We start from the raw sequence: 23,223 nt of genomic DNA on the forward strand, positions 1-23,223 counted from the left end.
TTATCTTTTAAAAATTAAAATGAATTATGGGGATAGGTTGTAGCTCTCTTTCAAAAGAAAAAGGTGGCAGAGGAATGAACTCAATGACCTATAGAAAGAATATTTATGTTAGTGGATTTGGGGGATAATTAATTTCTCTGTGGGAATAAAAGACTAAACTATAATGTTAGTTATTTTCAGGGAAAATATGAAAAATAGTTTTTTTTTTATATTTCTGGAGTTAAAACAGGAACAGAGTTCTTCAAGGCTATAATGAAGGGAGAATTTTCATTCAAAAGCAGTATAACATACCAGCTTTTAAAGAAAATTGGCCCACAGTTTAAAGAAAGTATTTAAAATAAAAAATGAGATTAATTTATATATTCAGTTTTAACGTTTAGTTTAACTGCCAACAAGCTAAGTGATAATGACAATCTTGATTACTTTTAAAGTAGGCAACACTTTAAAAAGTTTTTTCTTTTTCAAATTTGAAATGTTAAGAATATTTACTTAATATAATACTGTAGCCACTCATAAAATAGAGGAATTTTAATTTGTTTACACAGAGATGACACAGCTCTAGGAATGCCATCATCTCTAATTTCTATGATAGGGAAAACATGGTGGGCCTCTTCCTATTTAGGAGTTCTGCTAATACAAATCTCTCTTAGAGATGTAGAAATGCATATATGTGTGTTTTGCTATTTGTGAGCCACTCGAACAAAGGACAATGGGGTCGGGTGGCACTAGGGTAAAAGTAAAATTAAAACTGACGACTTGAAATTTGGCGCTGCTAACTATACTTAATCCTGTAATCAATTCCCCTTCAGAAGAATAACTGGAGGTTGGTACTATATATGTGGAAATACATTTGACCCCTTTCTGGCTTTGTATTTTCACTGTTAAATGTTTCCACTTCCCTACTCTACTACCTCAGTCAAACAGCATATAAAAATTTTAGCTGTGCAGAAACATGGACAGTCTTCTTAAAAGCCATACTTCATTCTCATATAAATAAAAGCTTACTGGTCTACCAATATTTCTTCTGATATACACTTACTTTAATAATGGAACACTCTGAAAAAAAAAACCATCTTCTCTATTCTTCTTTCTAGTCACATTATAATTCCAATTTCAGTGTTTCCAAAAAATCATGAAAAAACCATGAGTCAAGACTACAAATTAGTTATTATGGTCATGACTAGTAATACTGCTAGAGAAAACTGGGTTCTTTAATTTTTGGTAAAGTTTAAAAAATCAATTTTTAACTATTTCTTTTATAAAAACATTTTGTTCTTAAACCCACCTTGACATTCTGATTTTTTTCTCAGATATTTAAATAAACTGAAAAGCTACCTTTAGAACACAGTTGCTGTTCACAAGAAGATTCCCTGGCTTAATGTCTCGATGTAAAATGCCAGCTGAATGGAGATACTTCAAACCTGAAATAACGAACAGATTTAATTGCAGATATTTAATTCTTTTTACTCAAACAATCATTTGGGGAAAATCATAGAAACAGAGAGTACAGGATTTAAAATTGTTCCTTAAATAACTGCACAATGAGCATTACTGAAAGCTTGACTTAGTCCTACCTCAAAAAACTATAATTTTGCTATAGTAAAATGAAGTACCATCAAAGATTTACACAATCTACAGATAATGTCCATAATTCAAAAGATTATTTAGGTTTAAGCATAGATAAGCTTTTTAGGCACTGGATTTAAGGCTGACCATACCAATATCCTTGAATTGCTCATAAGTATGGCTACTGGAGCTCTGCTATTGATACTTTCAATCTGTGATTGGAAGCCTACTCCAACAAAATAGTTCCCATCAGCCAACAGGGAGCCTTTCCCAGGGCAGATTTTCATTGATGAGACAAAATTCAGAAACTTGCCCAGATTTGTTGATAGTATTCTCCACCACTGAGAATCAAGAGGGTAATTAATTACTTACAAAATATTTTTGACACCTTAAATGACTGGGGGTTTTAGCATTGCTAGATAAAGGTCATGCTTCAAGGTTGAGTCTTTTGAATAAAATACAGCAAATCACATTTTTGACAAGTGTAAAAAAAGATCCAATATCCAATATCTTCCCTCCATCCCCCCACCACAGAATGTCAAGAAATTTATGGAAAGTGAACTTTCTAGTTTTTATGCATGTGTTTTAATCCTTTTGGCAGACATTTTTCAATCTTTATAAAGAATGTCTTAATTGTATGAATCCCGTGGCGGGGTCGGGGGGAGTATTTTACTAGGTAAGAACGCTGTTTCAGCTTTAAACAATTCTCCATTTGTAATAACAAAATTCTGAAGGACACATCTGATGGCCAGAAGCAGCTCCAAAAATGTTGGCCCAAATTGCTTCTTTATCAAGTCAGTGCTCTTTTCATGAGCCAGTCTGGAGAATTACTTAGCTGGCTGTTTCTATCAGTCTCCTCCATGCTTTGGCTTCAAGAGTCATTTTGTTTTTTAGACTTGAACTCAGGTATGCCAGCTAACACTCTGACCAGGCTGGCTTGAAGAATGGATGCCATCCATAGGGAACACAGTTACTTTTCAATTTAGTCATCTGATGCCAGCCATGTATTCCAACTAAAGGCTGTTTAGTAAAAACTCTGTGAGAAACCATCCCTGCTTGATAAACCATCCTGCTTGATAAACCATCCTGCTTGTTTACCCACCTAGATTAATCCACTCAACTGCCTAATGAATTAGATAGGGCCTTCTCTTCCATTACTAAAAATAAGAACCATTTGGCCACCCTTAAAAGCCTCTTATTTAACATCAAGTATAGAGATTATTAAATATACTTTGATCAAAACAAAAAAGTCTTTAGGGAAGAAGAAAGCCTTGGAAGGTCAGATTAGTTCAAGTTCAAATGAAAAGCAAAATATTTCATTTATACAGTCATACTACCTTTTTCTTCATAAAGAAAATCTTACCTCGCAAAATCTGATAAAGAAAAACTTTGACATGATCTGAGCTGAGTGGTTGAGGAGAGACGATAATTTTGTGTAGGTCACTCTGCATCAATTCTGTGACAACATATCTTGAGGTCTTAAGTTAAGGAGAGTTCAGAGAAATCAGCCTGCAATCCCCTCAAAGTAGGCACCAGGTCTAAAGAATAAACTTCCATTCTTAAGGCTGAAAAAAGCTTGGGGGAAAGAAAGCTTCCAGACAGCATGATAGACATGACAATTCCATCCCTCACAAGATGAAACATTGGCAAAATTAAAGAATTTACTGTTTAATAAAGTTAGCAGAAGTAAACAACCAAGTGTCTTTCCTATAATCAACATTATAAAAGAGAAAAATAAGCATAAACATTTTAAATGACAGGCAGGCTGAGTGTAAAGAGTGTGAAAAAGTCTGAGAGTCTATTCAGACATGTAACTGGAGCATCCTTTGAATCCAAACAAGAAAGGGCTGGTGGTCTCACTCTAGGCCACATGGCACCAATGGAAAAGATGACAACCTACCCCTAAAAGATGGGTAGGTTGGCTTAAGTTACTTTATGAAGTATGGTACTCCTAAAAATGTGTAAAATGTTAGTTCTAATCCAAGTCTCTCTACAATCTTAACAACTTAATTCTTTTATTATTTAACTTTTTATATATTTATACCTCCCTTACTAAATTTTAAGCTTTCTATGCTTTGTACTCAGGGTTTTGCTCAATCAGATGATCAAAGGCTGGGGCCTGGGGAGCAACGGAGATGTGTAATTCAGAACTCTTGCAAACGTTTTGTCTCTTGCTAAATCTAGAATAGGACAGATTCACGTCCCACCCTGCCCACAGTTAAGAACTCATTGAGTTTGGGTGAGTTTTATGATTTAAGTATAATATTCCTTAAGACAAGGGGAGATGGTCTTTGACTTTTGGAGGTTCCTACCAGGCTTCAAATTCTTTTGACACCTTGTAAAAGTTTCATGTTCTGAGTAAAATACTAAGGCTTCCCTAGCCCTGTGCATAATGAAAACAGGGAAAGGCAAGACAAAAAATGGCAGAGTTATTTTATTTTGCTTTCTTACATAGTTCCTCAGATCCTAACTTTCTTCTTCCAGGGAGATATGAAATCTTTTGAAAGGACAACCCATCTGACATCATGTAAAGTGCATCTTGTACCAGTCCTGTTCCATAGCTAATCCTAAAAGAAGACAGGCCATCTTAAGAGGCAGCTATAGTCTTAGAGTGCTTAGCATTAGCTATAAATGAACTAAGAGGGTCATGCGACTCCTGTTTTAGCATTTACATGCTTATTGTAAGGGTAAATGCTAGGCATATAAAAATATAGATGAGAAGGAGTCTGCCTTCAAAACTTACAATAGTTTTTAAAAAGTGTTTCTTGGTCCTCTTCTCTTTTCACTCTCTTGGGTAATCCAGTCCCATGACTTTAAATAACATCCATGCTGATGACGCCTAACTTTATAGCTCTAGTTAATCTTCATTCCTTAAGTCCAGTCTTGGATCAAACTGTCTACTCATCATCTCCACTGGATGTCTAATTGACATCTCAAACTAACATGTCCAAAACTATTCTCTAGCTTTCCCCCAAACACTTTCTAGCTGCAGGCTTTCCCACAGCAAATCTATTTTTCCAGCAAGTTGCTCACACCACAAACCTTGGAGTCATCCTTGATTCCTCTCTTTCTCTCTCACTCTACCTCCAATCCATCAGAAAATTCTGTTGGTTCTTTCGAAATGTAGCCACAGAATAGTACTACTTCTTATCTTGTTCACTGTTACCACCCTGGCCCAAGACCCTTGGATTTCTAAAGCACAGCAGCCATAATAATTTTTTTACTGTTACATTTTTATTTTGTCTATATATTGACAGTCACTTTATTATATCGAAAATATAATTTTTAAGGTTTTTACACTCTTCAGTATGATTTTTATCTTAGGTTTTATTAACTAGATTCTTTCCAAAGAAATGTATTCTACTTCATAATGAAGGTTGGTGAGGAAATGAGATTTGGCATGGAGCATTTCCTTAAAGGACAGTTTTTAGTGAGAATCACTAAAAATGTTAGACTCATTCTATAAAATGATAGACATCAGTTAAATTACGATATTATTATCAGGGTTAGATTTACTTTTTCTTAATAGTTTAAAACTTCTTCTTTTAAAAATTTTCAAACACACAGAAAACTTGAAAGAATTAAGCATTCATCATCTATATATATCCACCACCTAGAATTCTACACTTAACATTTTACCATACTTGTTTTAGCACACATTTATCCATGGCTCTCTCCATTCATCAATTCATCTTATTTTTTGGATGCATTTCACAGAACCATCTTTTAGGATGAAAGCCAGATTATGTCACCCTTCTGAAAAAGCTTCCCATTTCACTTAGAGTAAAAGTAAAAGACTTTCAAATGTCCTTACAGGGCCATAAATGATCTGGCCATCTTACTTCTCTAAACTCCTCTCCAGTCACTTTCCTCCTTGCTATTCTCTGACCATGCTAGGGACAAACTGATCTTAGGCCTTTGCTCTAGCTGTTCCCTCTGCCTGAATTACGCCTGCCCAGACATCTGCTTGGCCAACTCTTTTACCTCCTTTGTGTTTTTGCTTGAATCTTATCTTCCAAACAAGGCCTACCTTGACCACTCTAATACTGCACCCTGCACTTCCTATCCAATTGCTACCCCCTCACACAGCTCTACTTTTCCTTTTTTCCTTTAGTACTTACCGTACATAATGTAATTATGTTTGTTTGTCTGTTTCCCCAACCCTGCTCCATGAGGGCAAGGGTTTTTGTCTGTTTTGTTCAGTCTATCCCAAACTCTCAGAAACAACGTCTGCACAAAGTAATTCCCCTTTAGCTATCTATTGAATGAATGAACTAATATATACTGAACACCTACTAGGTACTAGCCACTCTACTAAGTATTTTAAATACATCATCTCATTTAATTTTCATGGCATTCTTACAAGGTAGGTGGTGGTATTATTACAGATGAGGAAATTGAGGCTAAGAGAAGACTGTCTAAGATTACCTCGTAGTGAAACTTGGATTTAACCACATTTAAAATTATTTCAATGGTCCTACACAATTTCAGGTTTTCTCTGATATTCTTTTTTTGTTATATTTTGAAAAACTGTAATAAAACATTCTAAATGTTCACTGTGTTCTTTATAGAAGAATTTCAGCTAATAAATGCAGAAGCAATGATAGATTAGGAAAAAAATTACCATTTTGCAACCTCTATGATATTATGGATCTACACACCAATTATCAATGGCTGCTAAACCCACTTGAAAGAGATGAGGCTGACATCATCTCAATCTACCACTCAATCTTAGCAGCACTTACTGTGGGACAAGATATTATGTCCCTCTGACATGCATACCACTGCCTAGAAAGTATTTATGCCTAAAAAACCTTAATATAATCAATCTTCTAGCTCTAATTACCAGTTTATAAGAAATATGGGGAATAAAAAAAACAAAAGACACTATGAAGAAGCAATCAACCAAACACACCATGTGGATGATTCTTCAGGAAAAATTTCTCCAACAGATCAACGACAAAAAGAAAAAAGGTATGTCTGAGGGGAAGGGAAGAGAAGGTAGGAATGATTGGGATAAGAGTCTCAAGAGATATAATAACCAAACGGACTTTATGTTTAGATCCTAATTCAAAGAAATCTGATTAAAAAAGATCTTTGAGCAATCAGGGAATAGACAGTAGGAATCAGCTAATTTTATTAGGTGTGATAATGACATGATGATTATGTTTTTAAAGCCTTATCAGTTTGAAATGCATATTAAAGTATTTATAGGTAATATAATATGATGTTTGGGATCTACTTTAAAATACTCCAGCCCTCCTTTCCCTTCTTCTCAACAAAAAGGGATAGAGGAAATGAGATTGGCAAAATGATTAAGAATTGTTGAAGCTGGGTATTGGGAATATGATAGATATTATACTAACGTTTCTACTTTTGTGTATTTTTGAAAATTCCCAAAATAGTTAAAAAAAAAAAAAAAAAAAAAACAAGACTTCACTGCAGAAAACTAGGGAAACACAAAGAAGCCAAAGAATATAAAAACTTCCCAGAATCCCATCTCTTTGAACTAACCTACAACACCTTCATGAAAATGTTGTGTGTATACATATATTTAAAATTGGGATTATAATATACACAGGGCTTTGCTGAATGTTTTCTTAACTTAATAAAATATAGGTATTTTCCTGTTACTAAATATTCTAATAAAGCAGAATTTTTATGACTATATAGTGTTTTTTTTTTTTATAATTTCTTTTTTTATTGCAGTAACATTGGTTTATAACATTGTATAAATTTCAGGTGTACATCATTATACTTCTAGTTCTGCGTAGATATACTGTTCTAATGTATGAATATATTATAATTCATTTAACCAAACTGTCATTATTGAAAATCCAAGTTATTTCTAAGTTTTTTTGTTTTTACTATTTGAAATAACCCTGAGATAATGCATCCTATATATAAAGCTTTATGTGAATCTTACTATTTCCTAATGATATATTTCTTGAAGTGAAATTACGGTGTCAAAGTAGACTATATTATATATACATTTTTTTATCCTTTATTTATTTATTATTTTTTTGGTGAGGAATTTTAGCCCTGAGCTAACATCTGTTGCCAATTCCTCCTCTTCTTGCTGAGGAAGATTGGCCCTGGGCTAACATCCGTGCCCATCTTCCTCTACTTTATATGTGGGATGTCTGCCACAGCATGGCTTGATAGCCATGGGTAAGTCCGCGCCTGGGATCCAAACCTGTGAACCCAGGCTGCTGAAGCAGATCGTGTGAACTTAACTACTACGCCACCGGGCTGGTCCCTTTTTTTATCATTTAAAATATCTTATGAACATCTTTCCATGGTATACAATTCTTTTATACCATTTTAAGTGCTTAAATAGTATTCCATTTTATGTAATATGTCATGACTTAAGCAATCCCCTATCACTGGACGTTTAGGTTATTACCGTTTGACTGTAATGTAGCTCTGTGGGAGGGCTCAGAGCTTTATAGTTTTGTTTTTTTGTTTTTTTATAATTTTATTTATTTATTTTTCCCCCAAAGCCCCAGTAGACAGTGGTATGTCATAGTTGCACATCCTTCTAGTTGCTCTATGTGGGATGCGGCCTCAGCATGGCCGGAGAAGCGGTGCATCGGTGCGCGCCCGGGATCCAAACCCGGGCAGCCAGCAGCGGAGCGCCTGCACTTAACCACTAAGCCACGGCGCCGGCCCCTATAGTTTTGTTTCATGAGGGATCCTCAAATATGTATAGATCCTCTTAGGTTAATCCATTTCCCTAGAGAAGAGCCCTCCAAAGTTCTGTCTTAGAAGGCCTAGGCCAGGCTGACAGGGTTCTGTCAGGGAAGGGGCCAAAGACACCATAGCTCAGCTCATGCTGTCTCCAGGGAATAAAGCTTTAGTCTTCTGTAGGCCAGGAGAAGATCATCTGAACATCTTACTACTTCTTACACATGCTTGCAACCAATTCTGCCTTTAGGCCTACCTGCATCCCTACTTTCTGAGATAGCTGATGCCTCCAATTCCTGAGCTGCTATGATATTCTACAGCAAGAACCAACCTGTTTCTGGGTTCTCACTACTGCCAGTATAGGTTTCTGCCTCTTCTAGTTTGAGATTTAACCCTTCTTTGATATTTTAGTGGAACTACAGGAAGGACTGGCAGTAAAGATTTGTGTTCTATCAACTTGTTTTTAGGTTGAAAACTGTTTACATGTTTATTGACCACATATATGTGTGAGTATGAGAGAGAAAAAGAGAGGAAGAGTGAGAACGAGAACATGACAATGTGAGAGACTGAGAGAGAGAGAGAGAGAGAGAGAATTGTTCCTGCACTTTGCTCAACTTTCTATTGGGGTGATAATTTTTATTTGTTAGAGAGCTTTACATATTAAGAATATTAACCCTCTTGTACATACTGAAAAATTTTTTTCCCACTAGGAAATCTTAATCATAGGATAGAGATGGAAAAAACTTCTACTGGCACTATTAAAACTTACTCACAAATCCCAATATTCTTGAGTTGGTTCCAGAAATCTCAAGGGACAAAAACAAAGGAACATTACACAGAAAACAAAACAAAACAAAACAACAAAACAAAAACAGAAAAACTTCACAACTGCCATCACTGTATTAAGCGTTGTCAACTTGAGGTTTTACCCAGGAAAAAAAAATTCCTAAAGAGAGTATGAAGCACTTATACAACTGTATGGGATGTCAGTCATGTCCTCTGAGTTTACTGACAATTTTTTGTTCCTGCTAGGACTGAAAAGTTCTTGGATGGATGTGAAGAGCAGGTTACATTCTATTTTGCCTCACATTACCTACAAAACTGACAGCCAAGTTGTAATGCCAGGATCTTTACTGTTAGTGACAGTTGGTATGCATGCAAGCAGCAGAGAGAAAACATCTTAATTTTCAAGTTATCTCGTTGAATTCATAGTGCTGGTACTTGAAAAATCTTGCTTTGACTTATAAAAGAAACAAACTCATACAAAAGCCAATAACAGAGAATAAGTATGAAATAATGTCATATGCTTTCTTATAACAGTGACTACATTCTCAAAAAAAGGGGGAAAGGAAAACATTGGCTGGCTGGTATGGGTACTGTTCTAACTAGATATTTTATAATTACTCATTTCAGAAAAAAATCTTACATTTCATTTAGCATTACGAAACATGTATTTCCAGATTAGAGTGTTGTTCACCCTAAACCTAGTGAACTTGAACCAACAATATTGGACCATTTTTGACCAACAAAAATAACTTCAGATGGTTCAACCTAACACAGAGCAAAGTATTAACAGATATCAAAAAACCAAAAAGCAAGGTATTCAAAATGACTATAGAGCATGATTTCAAATAAGTCAATTCTTCTATACTAAGACCACATACATAGGTGCACAACTTCTCACAAAATATAAGCCAGCAGGTATTCCCTCTGCTAAACACAAATGACTGGATTACCATGTCACTGTCCTCAGGATCCCTGAACTTGAAAAATCTTTCATTCAACCTCCTGTTATAATACTTAAGAGAGGAGAGTTTAAAAGACTGCTGCTATCATATCTGTGCTTTTTGAGAAGATGACAGGCTGGGTTAAAAAAGAATGAAGGTAGGTTAATAAACTCAATTTAACCAGAAAGTCCAGGGCAAAACCACAGAGAGCCCCTGTCCACCTTTCCCATTTTGTTTACCTTTGTGCAGAGATGCTTTCCCTTCCTCTACTATCGTTTAAACATAAAAGAGTGAAAAATTTCAAATGTATAATTTTTACAAAGTGATTAAAACAGCCACTCTGCAGAGAATAAGTTTTTTTAAGCTTTAGTTTAGCAAGTAAATTCTTCAGGGGAAATACAGTTTTCACTCCATGAATAAAAGTTTTTTCTTCACAGAAAACAAGCCAACAACCAGGCTAATCTTTTAAAATTTTATTTCTCTAGAAAATACAATTTCTGAATTTGAAGATTTAGCAACATAGCTGCAGAAATTTAGAAGCAACACATACCACTTTATGATAAGGTTTCTGCTTTGCTGTAGCTGAAATCCTCTGAAGTCTCAATCCCCAGCATAATGTCTCCCAGATGTCTCAACTAGTTGCCATGCCAACTAAAGCAGCTTAAATTAAATGAGGACTTAAAAAAGCACCTGCATCACTCCAGGTCTGTTGCGCATTAAATAAAGCTCTCTTGACAGGGACTCAGAGGTGCCATTAACTCGAACAGCAGCTATCTGATTATTGTTTCTGAGTAATTTAATGAGGGTCTCCAAACAAGAGGGAAAACAGGGTGCTCTTTCCCTTTCCTGGTCCTTCGAAATGGGACAGCCTCTCCAACAGCTGGTGCACCCACTGGGTCAATGACTTTGCTATGGCCTTTTAAGTTACCATTGGGTTAAAGATAAAATATAGGACCAAAGTTAGGGCTTTCAGGAGAATATTAACAGATTAACCATTTTTCCCTATTAAAACTCATCATTAAAAATATGATTGTAAAAAACACTGTGCATGGTATGCCAACCTTAGAGTGATTTGAACAGCGCTGCTATAAAATAAATTGCCGCTGATTGCAGCAATTAGTTAAGTAGCTCCATGAAATATGGATTTCAAAATGTACTGATTTGCTTCAGAAAAACGAATGATGCAAATTAACAATTATAAAGGCATGGGGGGTGGGGTGGGGCATGGCAGCTCTGATGCCTCAGGTGCCCAAGAGAAACAACAGTGTTTCTGTGTTGTTTTCAAGAGTTAATTTTTTTTTTGTAATATTGAAAATTTAGATGATTCTTTATTATGGGGCAAAAAATAGTTCTTTTGTTGCTTTCTCAAATATTATTAGTCACTGGAGAATATCACTTAATAGAAACACAAACTCAGGCTAGAGAGGTTATGTGATTCTCCCAAGGTCACATTTGCAGTAAAAAGCCAGGACTACCCTAGGTTTCCCGACCCCTAGTCCAGTGCTCTCTCTCTCCCACCAAGCTACTACCTGTAGGAGCTTGCTACTATTCCCATTTCTTAACCAAATATAATCACAGTATGCGGATTACTTTGAAATAAAGAAAAGCTGAATTATTTTTAATTATGTGCTATGAGAAGAAAAGGAGAAAGGAAGCTAACTTTTTGTTAATTTTGTTAATGTGCCACTTAACATGTCACCTCATTTAATCCTTATATTACCTAATTTGTAACTATGCCTATTTATGAGAAGAGCATAGTGAGGCTGGGAGAGATTAAGCTGCTGACACAGAGCTTGGATTCAAACCTAGGTTGTAATGATCCCGAAGTCTGACCCTTTCCACGAAATTTTGCCTTTCTTTGTTTACTATTAAGAGAGAAAATGAAATTCATGAGACTGACATTACTTGCATGTTGCAAAAATCAGATTTCAAGCAAAACCCACAAATTCAATACTGCATTACATGATGCAGCTTTTAGAACCCCTCCCTTGCCATGTGTTTTAAATGGGAAGTCACTCTCCATTCTTCCACACATATTCTGAATAGTAAGTAGCATGTGCCAGCCATGGTTCTAGGCACTGGAAATACCATGGTGTACAAGGGCATCACTGCCCTCACTGAGTTTATAGACTAACAAGGGAGATGGACAATTAAACAAGCAATTACAATATATTCACTCAAAGATCACAACGTTATGGCTGCTAATCTCACAAAGCCCATTAGGCACTGCTTTGGAATTGAATATGCCAGACTTGCCATCACATTGTCAATAGAGATAAGAGAAACAAAGTAGCACAACCAAGAGATCTTCTAAAGAGATAAATCTCTAAATTATTAGAATTGCTAAATTCCAATAACTACAGAGATTTAAACCTTTAGTTAAATCTCTGGTGTGAGATTTTAGTTAAATCTTTAGATGTGAGAAACCATCACGATTTCTTCAGCTCCTACTGAATTTCTAAATTAGATGCACATTCTAAGTGGCAATTTACCTATACATGTAAAAACACACACATACATTTTGTTTCCTAAAATAGTTCACTTTAAAATTTTTTTTCAAAAACACATGGTATAACAAAAATAAAAGCAATGAACATTTATTGAGTTCTCACTATGTGCCAGGTACTTTCTAAGCACTTTATACAAGTTATCTCTATGAATTCTCACAACACAAGCGGCAGGTTATTCTAAAGAATTGTTCTCTTTTTGAGTTTTAGTCTTTCCTTTTGGAAGGAAGTGAATCGGAAGATGTCTGAAGTAATTGCCCAAATCCATGCAACTACTCTTATTCATTTCTTCTAGCACCTGAATTGTGGTCTTAGTTCTGTCACTAGAGGTTATAACCTCAAATAAGAAATAATCCCACAGTTTGCTGAGGGATCATCTCAGTTTGTTCAAAAGTATTTTTGAGCCTACTATGTGCCACTTTTAACATAGGTCACCTCATTTAATCCTCAGAACAATTTGGGACTATTCTCATGTAACAGATCTAGACTGGGGATGAAGGAATGTCAGGTGGACAGGGCAAATAATGATATACCTTTTGCCAAAAACTAAAAAATACAAAGGTTAAAAGAATCAGACAAGTTTTTCTACCTCATACTCTCTTTGCCTCTGTTTCTTTCTACCTCCTGAGTATTCACTTCCTTCAAGTCTTATTCCTTTCACCCTTCTTTAGCCAAATTACAAAGCTAAAACTGACAAGTAAATAAACATTTTCCTGTATCTATGAATCATATATGCTTACCTGAATAGCTTCTTGAATAGCTTCATATTCCATATTATTTTTTTTAATGGATGAGAATTTAAAAAACTAGCATAGGTGTGTATATATATAATACGGACCCCTGGCTAACTTTTTTCTTAAAATAGTATAAATTTATTCTCTTACTATTCTGGAGGTCAGAAGTCCAAAGTTAGTTTCACTGGCTTAAGGTCAAGGTGTTCTGGCTAACTTTTTGTGTGTGGGCTGACAGAGAGATAGACTAGTACCCTTCACAAGAAAATGGAAAAAAAAAAGTCTAAACTAGAGATTGCTGGAAATACAGAACAGACCTTTGGTAGGAGGGGTAAGTTGAAAATATAAGTTTGGGAATCATTAAATATGGTAAAAAATAAATCATAATCTCTACTTTCTAAAACTAAATGAAATCTGCCAGAGATGAGGTATTAATTTTGTTTTTGGTTACAATCTTCTTTTTCTTTGCCTAAAGTTTTTCTTTTTTATTAAATTTTTTTTTCTTTCATTTCTTTCCTTCTTCTATTTTAAAAATCTGGATACTGAGGGGCCGGCCTGGTGACATAATGGTTAAGTTCACGCGCTCTACTTCGCTGGCCCAGGGTTTGCAGGTTCGGATCCCGGGCGCAGACCGATGCACCACTCATCAAGCCATGCTGTGGAGGCATCCTACATACAAAATAGAGGAAGATGGGCACAGATGTTAGCTCAGGGCTAATCCTCCTCAGCAAAAAGAGGAGGATTGGCAATGGATGTTAGCTCAGAGCCAGTCTTCCTCACCAAAAAAAAAAAAAAAATCTGGATATTGAAATTATGGAAGCACATCACCATTAATGGGTTATAAATTCAACCTTAAGGGCACGATATTCTTTAGAATAATGCACACCAGTTTCAACAGCTGAGTTGTTAATGCATAGCCCCCAAATATGCAGGACACCATGCTAGACTCCCACAAAGATTGCTGAGGAATAAAATGTGTTCATGAAGGATAGGATATGAAGTAGGATAAAGCAAAAATAAAGAATGTTCTGAGGATCAAAGAAATGAAGTGGGAATATATTAGACATACCAGGAAGGCAGAGAAGAGAGAGGGGTGTGTAGGTTTAAAAATAGTTTTGCACAATTTTCTTTGATGAAAAGTTTATAGGCAATAAGACTGGGAAACTGATCTAGAGCCTGGCAGCCAACTACACCTCAATGGTAAGCCTCCTCTGACCTCTTGCTTTAATTAAAACAAATCTGTACTATGATCAATATTTGTTTAACCTACCTTTATGATGCTGCATCTGTTTTAGGAAGTAATTTAAGAATGAATGATAATCAGCCCCATGCCAGAAAGCCTGACTACTTCAACTGTCAAAGGTAATTCTGCAGAAAAAGCTACATAATCACCACAGAAACAAATGCTGACACCAAATTCTGACCTTCAATTATAAGTAAGATGATTGAGTCCTTTTCTGTTTTTTAGGAAGTCATGATTACTCAAGCAGTCTCAGAGGCTGCAGGACTGGTGTCAACAGCATCTTTGTTTAGCCATCATCATTAGCATCAGTAAATACTGACTGGGTACCAAGTGGGTGTAGAGAGCATGCTAACTCAATGACAAAAGAGAGAAACAAGATGGATGAATGCAAGGCAACACTCATGAGGTTAGAAAAAGACTCAGATTTATACGTAAAAACCAAGTAGAGAAAACAAGAAGCAAAAAGATTTTAATGTACATGGACACAGAAACTTGATCAAAAAGAAAAACAGCTGATACTTATTGAGAGTTTTCTACGTGTCAGGCATCCAGCTTTGAATTTGTTTTGCCTTATCTACTAATTACTCTAAGCAAAGAGGTTAGAGAAGCAAAGGAAGTAGCCAAAGGTCACAGCTAGCATGTGGCAGAGTTGGCGCTAGACACCAGCCTGTTTTTAACCCGTGCTCTTTCAAAACATGAAGTAAACCTCAGAAAAAAGGTGAATGAAATAATTCTACTTCAGAAGAGAGAAGGTCAGGAAGCTGATTGTAAAAATGAGGAGTTCAGGGCCGGCCCCCTGGCTTAGCGGTTAAGTGTGCGCGCTCCGCTGCTGGCGGCCGGGGTTCGGATCCCGGGCGTGCACCGATGCACCACTTCTCCGGCCATGCTGAGGCCGTGTCCCACATACAGCAACTAGAAGGATGTGCAACTATGACATACAACTATCTACTGGGGCTTTGGGAGAAAAAATAAATAAATAAAATCTTAAAAAAAAAAAATGAGTTCAATGGATTTAGGCAGTGGGAGGCAGTGGGGTGTAGGCTTCGGAATTAAAGATCAGGTTAGAATCTCGTCTCTGCCACTTACTAGCTTGATAACATTAGGCAAGTTGAATAACCTCCCTGAGTTTGTGTCTGCGTTTATGAAATAGGCACAATGATACCTACTACACAGGGTTTAGATGATGTATGTGAATTACATATAAATGTCTGGCACATGGGGGACCAGGATTATTATGGTAGCTGTGCTATCAGCACTGTCATCATTGTTGTGAAAGGGAGGAAGGGCACTGAGTTTATTAAACATCAATTTGCCAGGCACTGTGCCAAATGTCCCACATACATTAATTCATTTATTCCTTGCAACAGTCCTTTGAGGAAAAATATTATCTCCATTTACCACTAAGAAAACTGAGGTTCAAGGAGGAGTATCAAAAAACTTTTTCAAGGTCAAAAGGTTAGTAAGTGGTGGTAGTGGGGAATCAGGATTTGAACTCAGGATTGCCTGATATCAAAGTCCGTGTCTTTGCCAAAATGTATGACTGTGTTCTTATTTCTTCCCGACATTTCCCCCTCCCCTCAGAAAAAAGCCAAAAGAATATAAGTAAAAAAGAAACACAAAACAGGCAACTAATTGAAAAAGTTCCTTAAAGCTACTGATCTCAAAAGGAAAGATCAGGCAATCTCAAAGGATATGACTGCTGAAGAGGAAAATTTTATTCACTTCTTCTTAACGGGATCTCATGCAGTTTTTTGGCATCAAAAATCAATATGTCCATGATAGTCACATTCCTTCATATGGGGAGAAAAAGTCTTCTCTTAGACCAAGAAAATTTTTCTACACGGCATATTATTTTTGAGAGACTTGGGGTTGGTTTTGGACAGCCTGGAAGCTCAAGGGAGCAATTAAAAGTGCTAATTTCTGTGAGACCTCTGAGAATCTCTACACAGGGGATGCCTGTGTTTGGTAAAGGGCTTCTGGTAACCTGAATGGTTTCTCAGTCTTGAGAAATGGCTAAAAATTAGCTATCAGATTGGTATCCCACAACTGATTAGTGTTTCACATATCCAAAACAACAAAAACTCACACAAGAAAACTTCACTTGGCTCATGCATATCACATTTCCTTTGGAAGAATGCCACTTCGACCTAATCCTATTTTCTACCATCTGGGTCTCTTGCTATCTCTAAGTGATATATCAATAAGAGAAAAAGACTGTCAATTAAATGCATAATTATTAAACCCAACACCAGTGGCACAATTCAGTGCTCTTAATTTTTAATAATGACATTCATATAGTATGCAGAGGGCAAACTGATATAAATAAGTAGCACATAAATAAATTTGTATTCCAGCTAAAATACAGATTTGTGATAGTGTGCTGTAGATCTATCAAGTTCCCTGAAGTACTGCTTTCAAACAAATTGCGTTGGGAGCAAGAGACTCAGCTGGTCTATGAAGTGGCTAAAAGCCCCACTGCTTCTCCATATTCTCCAATTAAAGCAGGTCTGATATATTTAGTGGCTTCTGAAAACTCTGGATCTCCACGTAACATATGCCTCCTGGTATCTAGCAACCTTAAAAAATAGAAATAAAGCCAGAACAGTGGGATATGACAAAAGGATCAAATAGTCCTATGAGTGTCCCTAAACTCGCACACCTGAATTAAATATGTCAAGAGACTAATAATCACAGTGCTAACCAGAGGGTTAAGCAGTTCAAGAGAATGATAATGGGGTTATGAGGCTTTTCAGAGCTCAAATTAGGTGTGGCTTTGTTGTTATTCAATATTACCCTCTAATAGTTGGAAAGCCTGACACCATTTCATTCCTACCAGCTGGGAAGTTTTAGAGATATATTGATTTAGGTGAAAAGACTAGATTCAAGCTTTAGATTTTTTCGGCTTCACCTGGAACACAGATGTTTCAAAAAGCTCGTGTGAATAAGCTGCTCCAACTATAGCGACTCCCTTCAAAGCAGAGGGGAAAAAAAATTCCAACTGTGAGTTGGAACTTGAAACAGTTCTTTAAAACAACCTCAGGATTTGCTAATACACTGAAGCCTAGGTACTACTAGGAGATGTGACTACTATTACAGGGCATAAGAAGGGGAGTGGTTCCTGGGATAGCAGGCTGAAGGAGGAAATTATGGCATATCTTTCTAATTAATAATAAAGGTTGGTTAAGGTAATAGAAAAAGCAGTAAGATAGATATAATGTGGATGCAATCTGGATGGAAGCTTGGGGGTGCTAGCGCGTTGTACATTGAATATATTTTGGGGGAAGAGGAGACCAGGTAAGGGAATATGAGGTACTGAGGTTAACAACCCATTCCTCATTAACAGCTCACATCTTATTAAAAAAAACACCTCTCTATAAATAGGCTAGGTGTGTTACTACTAATAGGTCATTATGAAAGTGCATTTGTTTGTAATGAGTATTTGCTAATGCAGTCTGTTGGTAGTGGGCTTGACACACTGCGTCAGAAAGTTCATAGGAGTTCCTATTGTCCTATTGTCTCACTAAGTTCTATCTCCTCTATAAGGCCTTCCCATACTACTTTTATAGCACTGTTCTAAGTCTGTCTGTCTATCTATCTATTTCAATTTAATCCTCAAAATAACTCTATGAGGTAGGTACCATTATTATTCTCAATTTAATAACCAGGAAATTAAGGCATAGAGAGGTTAAGTAACTTGCCCAAGATCATACAGGTAGTAAGAGGCAAAGCTGGGCTTCAAATCCAGGCAGTCTAGTTCCACACTCCATGCTCTTTGCCACTACAATAGATTTTCTTTTTATTACCTCAAGCTAGCAGAATGCTGACTAGGTAGGCACTGAACTAACCATAAGGATTTTGAAATAAACAGAGGATGAGGATCTTGTTCCTATTTCATGATGTAATAATAAGTCACTGAACTCAAGACTGCTACTGTCAGGCAGCATAACTAAGGGATGATGAGAATATGGCAGGCAGAAGGAATGGAGAAGGGGACTGATTTCAGAATGCTGTTATTTAGGCTCCAATACCAAGAACATGTATTGGAGGAGCCACTAAGGCTCTGTAGGGGGAAGAAAGGAAGATACTCGCTGGTGAGTTTCCTAATATAACAATCCTCTAAGAATATGGGATGAAGGTCAATTTTTCACATTCCCACTGAACTCAGGCCTGCCAGCCAGTCTATGACTTCGATTGTTCCTACCTCTCAGACAAAAGAGAAAGAATAAAACTGATTCATTACCCAGCTTCTAGAGTCAATAAGAACCAAGGAAATTTATAAACTTTTAGGAATAAATGCTTACTATTGATGATAAGGTGTTGTGCAACTACGTAATAAGAAAGCACTGCTAAATAGCACTTTAATAATAATCATTCTGGACAGCTCAAGTTGTATATATGTGTGAAAATTTGTGATAGAGTCTTATGTAAAAAACCACTTATAAGGTTCAAAAATTCTCACTTTCAGAACAGTTACAGGCTGACCTGCCTGCTCAACTGAACCGAAGTCTGAGAACACATTTAATGTTCTATGTGCAATGAGAGACTGATGTTATATGAAAAACTATTAATGATGTGTTAAAAGCTTTCAGATAGCAAAATGAGGGTATTTAACTGGTTTACCTGGATTGGGAGAAGAAAATAGAGAATGTGCTGTATCAAATTATTCCCCACAGAATGAATATAGACAGAAAGCTCTGAAAACACAATTTTAATCCCCAGTCTTCACTGACTTCAGATAATGAAAACTGGATCATTCTTTCTTCTATTTCATATTGGACAGAGACCAACACTAAACCAGATTATAAAAGAGAAATCTTGCAATATTAAATATTTATCAAATAGGCACCATATTGGTCAACAGTTCTACAATCTTTTTTTTTTTAAGAGTCTTCATCTTCATGTAATACATGTTGGAAGAAATCTGAGAATCAGGTGATTTTTCCAAAAAAACACAGTGACTTTGTGGTTTAATAAATCGTAGTATGCAGATACCCAAGTCTAGCTCCTCAAGCCATGAATTCTCTTACATGAAAAGTCAAAGAATGACAGTTAAAACATGCTTACACCCATGTTAAGCACTAATTTTGAAATCCTGCCATTTCTGTTTGAAAGAAGAAAATCTCATAACCCTAATTATGTGAGACTTAATAGTATCTCTTTCCTCACATTTTTTTTCTTCCAAAATCGGGTCTACAGAAGAGGGAAATTTCAACCTAGATCTCAGATAGGTAACTGCCTCTGAAATAAAAATGAGGGCAATAAATAGCACGGATAATGACAATCTGGTTTATGGACATTGTTGATTTCAAACAATGCTTTCCGCGTGAAAGAAACACAGCAATGCATCACAGAGAGAATTGCTTTCTCCTGTAACAAATGGTCAGCCCTAAATCTCATCATCTTCTTTGCAACAAAAAGCATGGGCACCTTTGCAAGCAGAAAAAAATCAGTATGTTCTTCAATTAGAATCACTGACCTTTTCTGAAGCATGCCTGTGCTTCTCTATAGAAATCAATGGGATAAAAGGTCACGTTGTTAAAATGTTTGAATACAACCATCTCTTTCCCAGGCAAAGGCAAATTCCTTTTCTTTTTAGTAACTAATTTATTGTACAGAATGTCAAAAATTAAAGCTATCTTTAATTTGCAATTTAAAAGTGATTAAAAAAAATAAATTCTACCACTGGAAAAAAAAAAGAAAAAAAACTGGAAAGCTGTCATTATACATACTCTGTCATAGCCCACAGGTTCTGTTGGCTGAGTCCTTGTCACTAAGGCTATAAATGCATATGCAATAAAACAGAAAGAGCATCCTGGAGACAATGATGTTATTTCAAACCTCAACTCTCTTCTTCCCAAAGTGCCCCAAAGAAGGCAAAGGCAAGCTGTGTCTGTCAAATGTAGATGGCAGAGCCTGGTGATTACTAATCTTCCACCATCATAACCCTCCAAAGCAAACGCACATACACACAAACTCAGAGATTAAGAGCTAAGGAATAGAAGCTGAATGATGTGACTGGAATAGTCACTATTTTTTCTGAATATGAAAAAAAAATTTTGAAAGAAGAGTCTCTACCTAGATTAGAAACATTTTACTTTTCCAATTTTTTTAATTCATGAAGAGAAAGGGAAAATTCTTCAATTACCTCTTAATCCATTCATGAGGATAAAGGATGCACATATCAGTCATATAAACTGTATCATGCTTCTTAGGGCCAATACAACGAATCTTAACACTTTCTCCAATTAGACCCACTCACCCTTTCTTAACAGGTCTGCAAAACTTCTATGTCCAGACAATCTGATTTCAAATGTTCTTGTGCCCAACAGAATTTGAGAGCAATTTACTCCAGTCTGATCTATTGTAAAGCTGCAAGAATGACGTCATTAAAACCCGAGAGCAGACTGCTATCAGTGGTATAAACAACCACAAACAGCATTCTGAAGGGTGGACAAGCCTCTCAATATGCTGAGCTACAGATGCTTCCTTAGTACACCTACCCAATGCTACCCATCACCAGCGAAATTCATTTTTGGTTGAAGATTTTAAAAGACAAAGTTATTAAAAGGAACAGTTATGAAGGGCAAAGAGGATTCAAAATACACAGAGGACAAAAATCTAGAAGAAGAAAGAATCTGAGAGTTATATCAGAAGTCTGTTTCTGAGTACTTTTTATGGCAATTGAGAACAGACAAAATAAAGCAGTGGTCCATTTAAAGGGATAAGCCTCCTCCGTCAAGATATAAAAATCTGTTATATATCAATTATATCTCAATAAAGCTGAGGGAAACAAAGATATAAGATCCAACATACCTTATCCATTTGTCCACAGTACCCACTTTCTAACATTTACGGAATAAATATTCTATTATGCACTTAGATGTACCTATTAGCATTGTTCCACATTGCTATTTAATTAGAACAGCTATGCAAAAAGGGTTATATGGACCACAAACAGAAATTAGATACTGCCTAAAATTTTGTGGAAAAATAAGACTACTACTGGAAATATTGAAAATATATTTATCCTACTAATATGTAATTGATCTTGTACAGATTGATCTAGGGAGGACTAGCGAAAATGTTTTATTCTATGAAAATTATAAGCCCCAGATAAGTCTTCCAAAATCTTTTTTTGGGGGAGAGAGAAGGAGGGCAGAGCAGTTTTTATACATAAGAAAATGTGATTAATATCTCTATTATAAACCTGATTACTCTGGTATTATAATTATTTGAAAATTGTCAATCATCTCCATTGAACCATGAACTCCTTAAGGATAACAGCAACGGCCGTTATACTTACACTACCTACTGGTACATCTTTCCTGAGGGTAAAGTTCTAAGATTAGGGCATAAAACGAACACTGAGTATCAGAAAAAATCATTTGGGAAGATGCCATGTTGGAGACCAATATATCAAACTTGTATTAAATTCAACAGTATTGTGTTCTCTGGTATTGGAAGAGAGTGCTGTTTCTTTGATTGAACCCCATATGAAACAGCTGGCTTGTGTTAAGGGGTCATGCTATATAAAAGTACCTCTCTCAACACCAGCGTCACAATCACATTCAGTTTGGTGAAATACTCTCACTATGGGAAGCCTGTGGGAGCTAAAACTACCTGAGGGAACAGCACATTCTGGATTCCTATATCATATTCACATTGGAAAAAAAGCTAAATGAATGGAATTGGGCATAAACTAATTAAATTATCTCTCTCACTTTTGATCATGTTAAAAGAGCCATGTTGCATATGCTTCAGTTTAAATGTAAGAATCTGGGGCCGGCCCCGTGGCTTAGCGGTTAAGTGCGCGCACTCTGCTGCTGGTGGCCCAGGTTCGGATCCCGGGCACGCACCAACGCACCGCTTCTCCGGCCATGCTGAGGCTGCATCCCACATACAGCAACTAGAAGGATGTGCAGCTATGACATACAATTCTCTACTGGGGCTTTGGGGGAAAAAATAAAAATAAAAAATAAAAAAAAAAATGTAGGAATCTGACTCTACCATAAGTTCAAAAACTCATTGTTCAAAGAATGAATGAAGCAGAGATTTTGGGTGTAGCTCAAGGTCCTGAGATAAAGCCTTTAACTTTTGACACTTTACTTTGAATCCTGTCCTTTCACTGTTGATGTGTCAGACTGAAAATAAAACTGGAACTTCTGGCTTAAAAAATTATACATTCTACTTGCTTAAAGTTTAACAGCAGATGAATTAGGTCTTGAGGTTTTAAAGATATGTAGACTAGTCACAGTTAATTTGGTTATCAAAAAGTATTTACAACGGATTTACATGAAAAGCATCAACACATTTTGGGGAACACGGTCTCCATTTAAAGACCTGATAAGTGGAGAAGGAGTAAGCTGCATCCTTCCGTCTTACTCTCTCCAGACTAGGGTTGGTCCCACTGCTATTGCTCAAAGACCTCTTAAAAAATACATAACAGAAACTAATTCCATATGCTCTTATCCTTGTCTTTTTTAACAGCCTTTACAATAATCCCAGTCTTAGCTAGATGACACAAACAGCTGGTTCACATTTGCATAGTCCAAGTCCCTCAGGTGGTCACTGGTAACTTCAACATTGATGCTGATAATCATTCCAGTGCTTTAGACTAGTGGATCCCAACTGATTGATGCCTATGACCCAACTCAAACCAAATAAATCAGGATCTCTGGGATATGGAGTCTGGGCATTTGTATTTTTTTGTGTGTGAGGAAGATCAGCCCTGAACTAACATCTGCCAATCCTCCTCTTTTTGC

The 23,223-nt window shown here is 36.4% G+C and overlaps 1 protein-coding gene across 2 annotated transcripts in view; it reads right to left on the reverse strand.

Moving 5' to 3' along the window:
- NLK (nemo like kinase) overlaps positions 1–23,223 on the reverse strand; it is a 167,751-nt gene that overhangs the window by 27,300 nt on the left and 117,228 nt on the right. For both annotated transcript variants that reach the window (XM_058560286.1, XM_058560285.1), the window contains exons 4-5: positions 2,930–3,036; positions 1,336–1,421 (exon numbers count right to left, since the gene is read on the reverse strand). In XM_058560286.1, coding sequence (XP_058416269.1) covers positions 1,336–1,421; positions 2,930–3,036 — 193 coding nt within the window. The remainder of the gene's footprint in view (positions 1–1,335; positions 1,422–2,929; positions 3,037–23,223) is intronic.

This window comes from Diceros bicornis, chromosome 18, assembly GCF_020826845.1.
Source record: "Diceros bicornis minor isolate mBicDic1 chromosome 18, mDicBic1.mat.cur, whole genome shotgun sequence".
In the NCBI taxonomy this organism is placed as follows: Eukaryota; Metazoa; Chordata; class Mammalia; order Perissodactyla; family Rhinocerotidae; genus Diceros; species Diceros bicornis.